Source organism: Stegostoma tigrinum, chromosome 6, assembly GCF_030684315.1.
Source record: "Stegostoma tigrinum isolate sSteTig4 chromosome 6, sSteTig4.hap1, whole genome shotgun sequence".
NCBI lineage: Eukaryota > Metazoa > Chordata > Chondrichthyes > Orectolobiformes > Stegostomatidae > Stegostoma > Stegostoma tigrinum.
The window spans coordinates 59,306,688-59,320,873 of record NC_081359.1 but is presented as its reverse complement, the minus strand read 5'-3'; the positions used below and the strand labels follow the sequence as shown (position 1 = coordinate 59,320,873).

The window sequence follows — 14,186 nt, the reverse complement described above, 5'->3', positions numbered from 1 at the left end:
CCATTTACTGGAAGCTACGTATATTAGTACAAGATGAAGAGCTTTGCCAAGTGTCTTTTTTGACCAATACTTGAGCTTTATTACTAAATCATTATTTATAAATGATGTGTGTATAACATGTGATGTGATAGAATTAATTTAAATTTCTTTTTTTTAGATTCCAAAGACATGGACAAGATATTAGAAGCCATGCTGTTGTCCCAACATCCAGCTTCAGTAAAACATAGCTTCGTGAGACGTATTTTAGAGGCAGCGAAGCAACCTCTTGACAGTAATCAGTGTTGGGCTATGTTTGAGTTGTCTACAAATCTTATTCTGTTGGGTGATACAAAGTTCAAAAAGGATGTGGGCAATGAGGTTCTAGAGGCGTATGCTGTGAACCACGTTTCAGAGTTTGAGAGTTTTTTTAATGTGAAGTTTATCTTGAAACTAATGCAAGATGGTTATGGAACATTGAACATAAGGAGTGTTGGTATTATTGAGTATATTCAACTAGGATTGAAGTATATTCAAGACAGTTCTTCTGCTGATGAAGTATTTCATATCCTCCAAATTGAACTTCTCCGATTAGTGTGTGAGAAACCTGGATCAAAGTTGTGTGCCAGCATTAGTAAACTTATTGTTGAATTTCCTCGGTGTATTCCCAGCGGGAAGTTTCAAGTGGTATTTTGCCAGCAACTTGTTAGAAGCATAGGACAGTTTCAGAATGGATCAGAAGACGAAGATGAAATAGTGGAATTCTTGGATCAAGTAAATAAAGTAAGCAGCTTGTTACAGAGAATCTGGCGAACTCAAACTGCAGCCATTATTCCATCCTTGCGGGAGCTGTTTACTGTTATTTCATCAACAGGTAAGAAAAAGTGCTTTTCCTGTTTATCTGAAATGGTTATTAGATGTTTATTTTATATCTCCCTTCAAACCACTTGTGAACCAACCAATCTCAGCGTGTTGGGAATCATGCAAAACGTTTAAAATGTTTCTTAATTTATAGGTTTTTATTTACTTTTCTTCTGCTCTGTATTGTAGGATAACTTTGACGTTAGTATGCTATGATATGCCAAAAAAATTGAAACTTGATCAGGTAGTGTTGCATGATGAATTGTTGCTATTGATTTCTTTATCTGGGATTGGCTAGAATCTACATCATACAGAAGCTCTTCATACACTTGCAAGGTATTTCATTGTACTACATAATGTTGGAGTCACTCTGTGCTCTTGCATTTAAGATTAATACCTTAGTCCATGGGTGCACATTTTTGTACTGAAGCCGCTTAATTGAAATGATTAATTTGGCCTTTTGTTACCACTTTACTCTTTTCGAGTTTATTTTTATCATATTTATCTATGTGTACTGCTGACATTAACATGGCTGGTATACATGCACGCACATATGCTGAGAGGGATGGCTAGTCTTAAATGCCTGCTTCATTTTTATGTTAAAAAGAATAAAGCTATTTGGACCTTTTTTTTGTAGTCTTGACAAGTGAGTACATATCACATCTGTGTGCCATGTTAAGTAAATCAAAGTTTTGATCGATGAGGAAAATGACCTACTTCCTGTCATTCAACTTTATGTTGTTGGGTCAGTTTATAGAATGTCTAACTGGTGATTAAAAATGCTGTCATCAGTTGGTGAAAGAAATTCATGCCTAATTCTTATCTTTTGACACAGTTGACAAGATCCATCTTTTCCAGTGCTTCTCCTTGGACTACATGAGTGGGACTACATTGAAATATTTCTTGTAACCAAAGAATCTCGTGTAATTGCTCCTTTCTTTTCATTGCCAATGCTTTGCTTGCCTGAAGGATTTATTCTTGGTTTGGCTTCTATTTTGAAGATGAAGTAATTACCTATGACCCTTGTCCATAACTGTTGACTAGTTATGGATTCTACCCTGGAAATCTTCACAGTCTAGCATTGAGCTAGACTTCTTGACTCTGAACTGAATTTGCAACCTCATTGTCTCTGACTGCCCACTTCTCCCCGTCTATGATTAACTGTCTATCACTCTGATTATGTGCTGTCGAAATCCTCATGATGATAGTCTGAATTTTTAAAAAAATTATTTCCTCATGCAATGGAGTATTGCTGGTAAGGCCAGACATTACTGCTGTCCTAGTTACCCATGAGAAGTTACTGGTGAGCTGTCATGAGCTTCAGCAGTCCAGCTGGTGCAAATACTTGAGTGCAGTTCAGGAGGAGGTTCCAAGTTTTTGATCCAGTGACAGCAGTGTCCCACTGACCTCCAATTTTACACCCTTCATAAATATTCCTACTCATATGGCTCTGTTAGATATCTATCTATTACAACTGGCACCAAATTGTACTTACTCATCATCCTCATGTTCACTGACCTACATTGGTTTTGGCCTATCAGTGTCTCCAATTTATGGTCATTGTCTTATTCAATTCTCTCTGCAGCTTTGTTCCTCCTTGCCTTTGTACTATCCTCCAGGTCTTGGTTATGTCTAGCTTAGCTATGTCTTCCTGCAGTTATTTTTTTATTCCTCTGCCTTCAGCTGTCCCAGGCCTAAGTTATGGAATTTCCTGATAAAACCGTGTACTTTTTCATAAATATCAAATGTTTTCTTTAAAAGCTCTCTCTCAACCAAGCTGGTAGTCATCTGTCCTAATGTTTTCATCGTCTCATTAAGTTTTGGTTTGACTATGTTCCTGTTACGTGCTTTGGGATGATTCATTACGTTAAAGACAACACATAAATGCAAGCCGTTGATAATGTTTGCCTTCTAGGAAGTTGAAGGAAATCTGTAAAAGATCGAGATTAGATTGTACAACTGATGTAATATTGCCACATAAAGCATCTAACCTTATCTGAAAATGCTGTGGTGGTTACTTTCTTATTTCCACATTACCATCACTCCTTTCAACACACAAACATTTTACCTGTGATAATCTTTTGGTTATGTTTCCTGGGGGAAGAACTTTTGTCAGACTACTGAAAGCCTTGCCTTTTGTTTCAGTGCTGTGTGTGGGATCTTTCTTCTTGAGCCCTCAAAACAGGCAGCTATTACCACAATTTAAATCTTGTCAAGCATTGCATTTTGGAAATACAACACTACTTCAGTATTGTAGGAAATTCAGTCATGATATGGACATAGAAACATAGGAGCAGGAGGAGGCCTTTTGGCCCCTTGAGCCTACTTCGCTATTCATTACAATCATGCCTGATCATCCAACTCAATAGTCTAGTCCTGCATTCTCCCCGTAACCATTGATTCCATTCGCCCCAAGTGCTATATCTAGTCGCCTCTTGAATACATTCTGTGTTTTGGCATCAACTACTTTCGGTGGCTGAAGAAATTTCTCCTCATCTCCATCTTAAATGGTCTACCCTGAATCCTCAGACTATGACCTCCTGGTTCTGGACGCACCCACAATCGGGAACATCGCCCCTGTCTAGACCTGTTAGAATTTTATAAGTCTCTATGAGATTCCCCCCCCTCCCCATTCATCTGAAGTCCAGTGTAAACAATCCAAACCTACTCAACCTCTCCTTGTACATCAGTCCTGCCATCCCTGGAATCAGCCCAGTAAACATAATGTACTCCCTTGAGAGCAGGAACATCCTTCCTCAGGAAAGAAGACCAGAAACTACACAGTGTTCTAGGGATGGCCTCAGCAAGGTCCTGATTAACTGCAACAACACATCCCTGCTCCAGTACTTAAAACCTCTCACAATGAAGGCCAACATACCATTTGCCTCCTTTACTGCCTAATGCATCTGCATGCTTACCTTTAGCAATTGGTGCACAAGGACACCCAGGTCTTGCTGCACACTCCCCCCTCCCAATTTACAGTCATTCAAGTAGTAAATATTCTTGTTTTTGTTTCCAAAGTAAATAACCTCATATTTACCCAAATTATACTGCTTCTGCCATTGATTTACCTACTGACCCAACCTGTCCAGATCATGCTGAAGGATCTCTGCATCCTCATCACAGTTCAACCTCCTACCCAACTTGGTATCATCTACAAACCTTGAGATAGAACATAGAACATAGAACATAGAACAGTACAGCACAGAACAGGCCCTTCAGCCCACAATGTTGTGCCGACCATTGATCCTCATGTATGCACCCTCAAATTTCTGTGACCATATACATGTCCAGCAGTCTCTTAAATGACCCCAATGACCTTGCTTCCACAACTGCTGCTGGCAACGCATTCCATGCTCTCACAACTCTCTGCGTAAAGAACCTGCCTCTGACATCCCCTCTACTTTCCACCAACCAGCTTAAAACTATGACCCCTCGTGCTAGCCATTTCTGCCCTGGGAAATAGTCTCTGGCTATCAACTCTATCTATGCCTCTCATTATCTTGTATACCTCAATTAGGTCCCCTCTCCTCCTCCTTTTCTCCAATGAAAAGAGACCGAGCTCAGTCAACCTCTCTTCATAAGATAAGCCCTCCAGTCCAGGCTGCATCCTGGTAAACCTCCTCTGAACCCTCTCCAAAGCATCCACATCTTTCCTATAATAGGGCGCCCAGAACTGGACGCAGTATTCCAAGTGCGGTCTAACCAAAGTTTTATAGAGCTGCAACAAGATCTCACGACTCTTAAACTCAATCCCCCTGTTAATGAAAGCCAAAACACCATATGCTTTCTTAACAACCCTGTCCACTTGGGTGGCCATATTAAGGGATCTATGTATCTGCACACCAAGATCCCTCTGTTCCTCCACGCTGCCAAGAATCCTATCCTTAATCCTGTACTCAGCTTTCAAATTCGACCTTCCAAAATGCATCACCTCGCATTTATCCAGGTTGAACTCCATCTGCCACCTCTCAGCCCATCTCTGCATCCTGTCAATGTCCCGCTGCAGCCTACAACAGCCCTCTACACTGTCAACGACACCTCCGACCTTTGTGTCGTCTGCAAACTTGCTGACCCATCCTTCAATTCCCTCGTCCAAGTCATTAATAAAAATTACAAACAGTAGAGGCCCAAGGACAGAGCCCTGTGGAACTCCACTCACCACTGACTTCCAGGCAGAATATTTTCCTTCTACTACCACTCGCTGTCTTCTGTTGGCCAGCCAATTCTTTATCCAAGCAGCTAAGTTCCCCTGTATCCCATTCCTCCTGACCTTCTGAATGAGCCTACCATGGGGAACCTTATCAAATGCCTTACTGAAGTCCATATACTCCACATCCACAGCTCGACCCTCATCAACCTTTCTAGTCACATCCTCAAAAAACTCGATAAAAAACTTGGTGAAAAGCTACGGTCCCAGCACTGATATCTTGACCTCAACCTCTTGCACAAAAAGACTAAAGCACCAGAAAATAAGCTAACGTAACAACTTGTATTTTTAGTATTACAACTTTATGGGAATGAGGCATGAATTCTTGTTTGCTTTCACCTTGATTTCATCATGACCACTTGACAAAGTACACTGATAGTCAGCCCCACGACTCCCACCATCATGATAAAAGTTAAAGATTAATCCAAGTTTCCACTTCACCTGTGTTGTGGATTCAGATTATAGAAAACAAAGAGCGGTTTCTACACTTAACACTTCGTGGGATGTGCATGTCGCTGGCTGGCCAACATTTATTGCCCACAACTAGTTGCCTTGTGAAGGTGGTTGTGGTGAGCTGCCTTCTTGAACCACTACAGTCCATGTGCTGTAGGTAAACCCAAAATGTCTTAAGGGAGGAAATTCCAGAAATTTCACCCAGCAACATTGCAGGAATGAGGATACATTTCCAAGTCAGGATGGTGGGTGGCTTTGAGGAGAACTTGCAGGTGATGGTGTTGTCATTATATCTGCTGTCCTCATCCTTATAGATGGAAGTAGTTGTGGGTTTGGAAGGTACTGTCCAAGGATCGATCTTGCATTAGTGCAGTGCATCTTGTAGATAATATACACTCCTACTGAGCATCGATGGTGGAGGGGTTGGATGCTTGTGGATGTGCTGCCAATTGAGCAGGCTGCTTAGCCTTCAACTGAGTCAAGCTTCTTGAGTGTTGTTGAGCTATACTCATCCATTCAAATGGGAAGTGTTCCATTACACACCTTACTTGTGCTTCATAGAAGGTGGGACACACTTTGGGGAGTCAGGAGGTGAGTTACTCACCACAGTATTCCTATCCTCTGACCTCCTTTCGTAGCTGCTATCTAATTGGTAAATTCAGTTAAATTTCTGGTCAACAGTAATCCCCAGGATGTAAATAATGGGGGTTCAGTGATGCTAATACTATTAAACGTCAAGAGTCTGGGGGTTAGATCGTCTCTTACAGGAGATGGTGTGAATGTTACTTGCCGCTAGTTGTTACATTTGAACATGGATTGCTTCTGTATTTGAATCATGAACGGAACATTGGATATTCACTGATGACTACACAGTGAAAGTCAATGAAGCATCTGAAGATGGTTGGGCTGAGGACATTGTCCTGAAGAACTCCTGCAGAGGTATCCTGGAGCTGAGATGACTGACCTCCAATAACCATAACCACCTTCCGATATGTCAATCTGGGGGACAAAACGCCGACTCACGGACTATCCTATGTTTGCTAATATCCACAGATTTATGCAAATCTACCACAGCCTTATTCTCATAAACAGCCCCTGGGATGTCAAACTTGATCTACTTGTAAAGAAAGAGTTAATCTCCCTTGCCAGATTTCAACTGCATTCAAGGAGTCTTATCAGGAATCTGAAGGCAGTTTGATGTTTAAACAAGTTTTCTGTACCAGTGGTGATTTTGAAGTAACTATTAGGTGTTTATGTTGCAGCAGGAGGTCTCAATGTCCATAAACTCTTGTTGATAAGGAAGCCAGTCCGCAGCTTTAATACTCAAAATACTAAATGACCTATGACATTATTAGGGTGTGTGACAAATGGAAGCGAAACAAACCGCTTATGTATTGCTAATTGTTTTGGTATGCTTGTTGGTTCATAATAGCAACACATTGAAGTGGTCATTTGATATGCCATTAGACTTAGCATCTAGTTTGTTTTCACTGATGTAGTATGATGATTCTTTCATCCATTTGGACAACATTTAGTTGAGTTTACAAAAGTGCATGTTTTTGATACCAGGTTGTCTGATTCTGACTCCAAATCCTTTAAAGGAATTTGATTCTGTCTCAGGTTCTTCTGGAGCAATACATTGGAAATGTATAGAGTGGGTCCGTTTAATTTTTCTTTTGTTTTGATTGTAGAATGAAATGGGGAAAGCATGGCATTAAGAAATAAGCATTATGGAAAGGATACTGCTCTTTTAAAAGTGAGTTGCCAGACACTCACTGTGACTCCTCTTTACATTGGCATTTGTTCAAGCAGTGGGAAAAGTCACTAATAATGAATTGAAACCAGGGAGTGTGTATGAAGGAGATTTAGCCAGCAACACTTAGCTGATTGGCCTGTTGAATTAGAATCAGTTGTCGATGATGATTATTTTTTATCTGCTAGCAACTGTGATTGACTCCCAGGTAGTTGAACATCTTGTAGGTGTAAATGTTTGATCAGAAGCCATTGGAACTCTGAAAAGGAAGAAGTTGTGCGTTGCCCATGCGTTGATGAAGGAGTTGTCCTTCTCTGTGCAATGAAAAACTGCAAGCATGAAGAATGCCAATTTATTTGCCCGTTGTTGGTTGCTGTGACCTGTGCTTTTAAATTAATAAGCCAGATCCGTTATAAATGTGAACCAGTTACCCCGTGCCTCCTGCAAGCAAGTAAACGTACATGGGAAAGGAGGATTGAGGAGGAGCTGCTCCTGAAAAGCCAAGAGATTCATCTGGTGAACCTTGTGAAGAGGGACCATTTAACTGCCTTCCCAGTCTTTGCCTCTTCTGTTAACACCCATGGACTTTTTTTAATGTTTCTGTGAGTATGTGTGTATGGGGAGTTTTGTAAGGAGGTTCGAGTTTTAATGAGTAAATTTACACGCCATTGACTCATAATTATTTACCTGTAGCTAGAATTTCTTTATTTATAATAGTCGTTCACATTAAGTAGAGAAGCCTGGGCTGTGCTTTCTGTTAACCTGGGTCTAAAAGACCAGTAAATTGAGGAATTTTCTAACCTTCTATCAAGTTGGTATCTGTTGTGTTGACTCTGGAAACAGTGTGACTTTATTTCCAGCACACTAGTCTAGGTGAAGTATAATAGGTAGATCAATCAATCAATCAATCTTTTAACAGGATTGTGGTTAAAGATTGAAAGAACTTTATTTTAGTTGATGTTTACTAATCTTTTGCAGAAGGATCTGAGGGACCGTCGAATGCATTGGCCACTGTTGTCCAATATGTTCCGTTGGAACTCATGGATGGGGTCATTCGAAACTTGACCAATGATGACACCATTACAGATAAAGAGCTGATGACTGCTTTGACCAAGTAAGGTTTCTCTGGATAGCTAAGAACAATTTAAAAATAAGACAGCTATGTTGCAGGATCATGTGTTGGACCTTGATTAACATGATACAGAACTGTGTTCGAAATTTCAGGCCATACATTTTCCACTGCTGCATGGTGAATTTGTGACTTTAGAGATGAGACACTAAGCAAAGAGCGTGCTGTTTCCTGTACTCTCTGCACACAAGTTAGAGGTCAGCTAGGGAGGCCTGAAATATAGCGCTCGGCCCTTGGCCAGGATGTTATATGGAAATTAAGTGGATGGAATAAGAAATACTGTGGAAATTAAGAATCTGGGAGATTAGAACGATGGGAACAAGGTTAACAGTGAATTACCATGCAAATTTTGAACCAGTTGGTTTATTTGTTATCGGGCCAAATTGTTGGTTCATTGTTTCAGCAGGTAACTAGAAATTAGCAGCGAGAGGCTAAATTACTTAAAGGTGTTTGCAGCCACATCTGTTTTATACCAGACATAAAGAGATATCAGCACCACTGAGCTCCTTGCCCGTGTTCAATTATTTCTTATTTGGAAATGTACGGTTGAAGTTTTTACTTATGTTTTTTTAAATCTTTGAAAATATTCTTCTACCACTCTTTTCTTCTATTGGTATGGGGTTACGTTTGTACAAAAGCTGACATTTTGGGCTGGTATTTTCCAGAAAGTTCTAGTCTCACTGAACTTGGTGAAGAAATACTTCACTTATTTTTATTTAACTAAGACATATTTCAGCTAGGTTCATGTCTAGTTCTGAAGTTAAATTGTCTTTAAGTCAATGAGTGTCTCCTTGCCCAGCCTCTCATTTCCAATTAAAGGAAATGTATTAACATGATAAACACACAATATTTAAGAAGAATTGCATGAAGACTTCAATATATGATCTTTGTTAATTGAATAAATCTTCATTTTCTCCTCCCTATAATGTGTTTACCATTGATATGGCGGGTGATGCTTAAATTATGCTGATTAAAATGGCTCAAAGTAACTTAACTTAATTCATGTTCTAAGTTGCTGTATTAACTATATAGGATCTGTTATGAGGCTTATTAAAACACCAAAAAAAACAATTTTCCAAGTGACCTTCTAAGTAAATATTTGACGTTTTTACTTCAATATAAATCAGCACCAATGTGAAGTGTGGTTTACTTTATCTAATGTATACTGCTGCCTCAGTATGTTGGTGGTGGAGCGAGTTCATATTGAAGATGGCGGATTGGGGGGGCAGGGAGCGAAAAACAAATGGACTGTTTGTCATGGATTGTGTTGAGTTTCTTATGTTTTTGAAGCTGTTTTAGAATTGATTTATTTGTCACATGTGCTAAGTATAAGAATACACAAGTATAGCAAAAAGTGTACAAAGTCATCATTCTCTGGCCCGCATTTGGTTCCAAAAACCAGAATAAAAAGATTTAAGAGTCAAGAGGTAAGCAAGAAAAAAGATTTCCAGATCTCAGTCTCCCAAGTTGATGGTTTAGAAGGTGCGGTTCCAAGAGACTTGGCATATCACTGCACTAGATCTTCATATCTAATATATACTGCTGCCTCTGTATGTTGGTGGTGGAGCGTGTTCATGTTGAAGATGGTAGTTTTTTGGGAGTGGGGGGCACGGGAGCGCATAACAAATGGACTGTTTATCATGGATTGTGTTGAGTTTCTTATGTTTTTGAAGCTATACTCATCAAGGCAAGAAGGGAGTATTTCCTCATTTTCTTGACTTGCGCTTATAAATGGTAGCCTTTAGGAATTGAAAAGGCAAGTGACAAATAAATCAATCTAAAACACCCAGAAGGTCAAGGGCACCACAACCCACAAGGTCTTCTCCAAGCAACACACAATCTTGATTTATACCTGTAGTATTGGTGAAGCAATGTCATTGGGAATTGGGAATTGAAAAGGCAAGTTGTTCAGTGTATAATAATATTCAGCCTCTGACCTGTTCTTGTACCAACACTATTTCTATGGCTGGTCAAATTCAGTTCACTTTCTTGAAACCAGCAATCCCTAGGAATTTTAAATATTCGGTGATGGTAAAGCCATTGAATATCAAGGGGAATTATTATTAGATTTTATTGTTAGAGATGATCTTTACCTGGAACTTCTATAACAAGTAACAATGTTACTTGCCATTTATCAACCCAAACCTGGATGATGTTTGGGATCTCTTGCCTGTTTAAATTGAGAACTTAAGGTATGGACCTTTTGATCCACTGATGCTGAATCAATTGAATTCACAACTGAGATCCCTGTATTCAATGTTGTGGTGACATCATAAGCTTGACTGTGTTTCCTTCAACCGTTTCCCTCAACAGGCTCTATCCAGTTGGCTGCTTTTCACTGTTGGACCAAACCATGGATGTTACCCCATCTATTTGGACTTGCTTGTTAATTTGAGTAGATGAATCTGCTTTAATTCTATCCTTTTAATTTATGTCACTTTCTGAATGGACTGAATGTGTGCCTTGCTAATTTTAAAATGTTATCTCATTTTTACTGGCCTCACCAAAATTCTCAACATAATATTTCCATTCTTTGAACCAACTCATTGTGAACTAATTTGCTACTATGTGATTCTCCAACATCAAGCCATTTCTGACTCTTGTGATCTTATCAAAACATGCTAAGTCATTTCTTCTTTCTTCAGGTATGGCCGTTTATGTTTTGGGTGGTTTCTTGAACTCTTATAACAATATGGAAGTTGACAGCCAAAAAAAAGTCAACCTTTCTACTTGCATGTTTTCAACGCAGTAAAAGACTCAAAATTTACCTCAGTGGTTCCTCATCAGACTTTTAAAATCACCAATCCTAGACTTTGTGAATAATTAAATGTTAGTTTTGTAACTTAAACAAAAGATCTGTCAGTTTACTAACAATACATTAACTTTAGTAGTGGAAACTTAAGTAATCTAATTGGCTCATATTGTAAACTGAAAAATCTTTATCTTCACCCTCACACAGAAAACAGACAAACACAGTGGAGGGATAAATAAAATAAGAATTGGAACGATTGCTCAAGGTGTTTCCATGATACTTTGTTCCACAGGAATAAATGATTCTTGGTTGATTTTCTGAAGATGTCAATCAGAGTCACGTTTATAGTTGACTCAGATAAATTCAGCAATACTTAGTTTTCTATTCTTTGAGCTTCGAAGAGCTATACGTGGGAGGTAGGCAGGAAGCTTTCAGATCTTAATGCTGTGGCACGTACAGCCAGATTCTTTTTGCACTGAAAACACAGTCCAAAACATTGTTTAAATTCTAGTCCCTCCCTGACTGACTAGTCCATAAGGTCTCAATTACCATTCAACATCTGTCATTTGCTTGTGTGTAAGGTCTTTTCCAGACTTGCTGGAACCAAATCCCAGGTATTGACTTTGATAATATTCAACTTCTGCTATCTGTTTAAAGATAATGCTCTTGCCCTGGGAGAAAGCATCTGCAGAACCTTTTGATCTGAATCAACATGCAATTAACTTCCAGGCCTGGCCTCAAGCAAAAGCTTATTTGATTTTTTTTTAAACACAAGCCGTTATCCAGAGTAGAAAAGTCATCTTTATTTTAAAGCTCCTACTTCACAGCTCCAAACCAAAATTGATTTTAAAAAAACACTAAAAGTAATGAAAAATCAGCAAGGGCTCTAACACTATCTTTTTTGAACAGAACTGAATTTCATAATGGTACATATATTTCCAAGAGGAATTGATAAATGCTGGTTGCATTTCCACTTTCTGTTCATTGTGATGTATCTAATCCCAAACTGGCATATTAAATTGAGTTGCACCCTGATAAATCATTCAAAGTTTTCAAAACATCTGTGCTAAGTGAGGCATGCTGTTATTACCATTTGATTGTATTTGTGAGTCTCAAAGAAATTTAAATGCCTAATCAAGAACTTTTACAGTATTCTCAAAACAGAATTTGAACATTCCTACATGGTTCCAGGCACTAGCATTTTTGCATGCAGTTCTTTTCAATGTAGATGACATCTCAGTTCTTCAAAAGTAACTTGTTAAATTCCACCAGACATTTTGCATCTCAACGTTGTTCCAAATTCAAATAACAATGTTGGGAGGCCAACAAGTTTACTTTCATTTTAAATTTCCTTTTTAAACTTGTTTTTGCAGTTGAAATTACTTGTGTGTCAATGTTTGTGCCTTTGTTCATTACATTTTTAAACAAAACTCTGTCCTTCATGTGGACATGAAATTCTTTGTTGTCTGTCTGCTGGGAAAAAAAATGAAGGTGTGTTGTGATAACCAGGTGTAGAGCTGGATGAACACAGCAGGCTGGGCAGCATCAGAGGAGCAAGAAAACTGATGTTTTGGGTCTGGACTCTTCTTCAGATTTCTGAAGGAGGGTCCAAACCTGAAACGTCAGTTTTCCCACTCTTCTGATGTCAACTGGCCTACTGTGTTCATCCAGCTCCACACCTTGTTATCTCAGACTCCAGCATTGGAAGCTCCTACTATCTCAAAAGTGTGTTGTGCTTCTGACTGGACATTGTTCATGGTTCTGCCCAGACAACCCACCAGAATACTCGAGTTCAGGTTACATTTATTTACTGAGGGTACAAAGGAAGTACCAGCTTTAGGCAGTCGAAGACACAACTCTTAAAAAGCCATAAATGTTTGCTTCTTTAGATATTTTCAAATCAAACTGTTCAGGAATATTATTATAAATCCCTGGGACTTGAACCTGGGCCTCCTGATCCTGAGGTAGGGACAGTACCATTGCACCATACTCCTTATATACACCTGCAGTCACATACATATGACATCATTCAGTTGTACAATGTACAGTTGCACACTAAACCGACATCTGTGTCTTCAGTTCCTTGTTTCTGTGTATGCATACACTGGGTATTAATCTTGTCCATGCAGGACTTCCCCATATCTTCCGACATTGTCTTTATTGCTTCATTCTTTCTCCTGTCTAGTGAACATTTAATCACCTTCCTGCTTTTTTTTGTTTGCTACTTGTGGCTTATTTTCCTTACTTTTCAAATGGAAACAATTTAATCCTTTCAAAAGGAAGGTCAGTAAAGCAGCTATGATGGTTGGACATAGGAGTTCCTCAGGATAGTGTCCTGCAGGAATATCTTGGGACTGAGATAATTCGCTCCAACAAGCACAATTATCTTTATCTGTGTTAGGTCCAAATGTGTTGTTGTGCCATCTTTGATCAAGCAGCTTAGTTACGCTTCTGTCTGGCAGGTTCCCTTTTGGCTCGGGTATTGATGAAGGGATGGGATAGGAATGCATTCAGAAATAGTAATGGAAGAATCTGGGACCTTATCTGGCTGGCTGTCTCATTTGCTGATTGCTGCTTCACTAGTCTCTAGGCATTGACGTTTCTATGTATCTATCAATGCCACATTGTCTATGTTATTTTTAATATGTTGTAAATAACTTAGTTAAGATTTATTAACTTTAATGTTCTAGCCTAATCCATGACCACCATTACAATTTTCAGCATAGCAGTTCATTGCTAACTTTTCCTGTGTGACAAGACGGGTGAAGAACTGTTCAGATGAACATTTTCATTTGTCCTGGTCTTCTTTCTTGAGTCTTTCACATGTGGTGTGAAACAATTTAGAAGTTACCCTATGGTCTTCCAGTGAAGGTATATTTGCCGTTCTTTAGTGTATTTTCAAGACTCTAATCTTTTATCAGTGACCATCACCAGCTCTGAATTTATGCATGCCAACATTATTATTTCTCTCTAATGGTATTCCCTCTCTTAACTGCCACAAAAATGATCACTGTGGCTGTCTATTTCTCTCTCTTGTTCCTCATAGTCTCCA

At 39.1% G+C, this 14,186-nt stretch overlaps 1 protein-coding gene across 4 annotated transcripts in view; it reads left to right on the top strand.

Annotated features, from left to right (window-relative positions):
- The window catches only part of LOC125453626 (ubiquitin carboxyl-terminal hydrolase 35-like), an 85,685-nt gene that overhangs the window by 14,363 nt on the left and 57,136 nt on the right, over positions 1–14,186 (top strand). For all 4 annotated transcript variants that reach the window (XM_048533409.2, XM_048533410.2, XM_048533411.2 and 1 more), the window contains 2 exons: positions 158–850; positions 8,232–8,367. In XM_048533409.2, the coding sequence (XP_048389366.2) occupies positions 158–850; positions 8,232–8,367 (829 nt within the window). The remainder of the gene's footprint in view (positions 1–157; positions 851–8,231; positions 8,368–14,186) is intronic.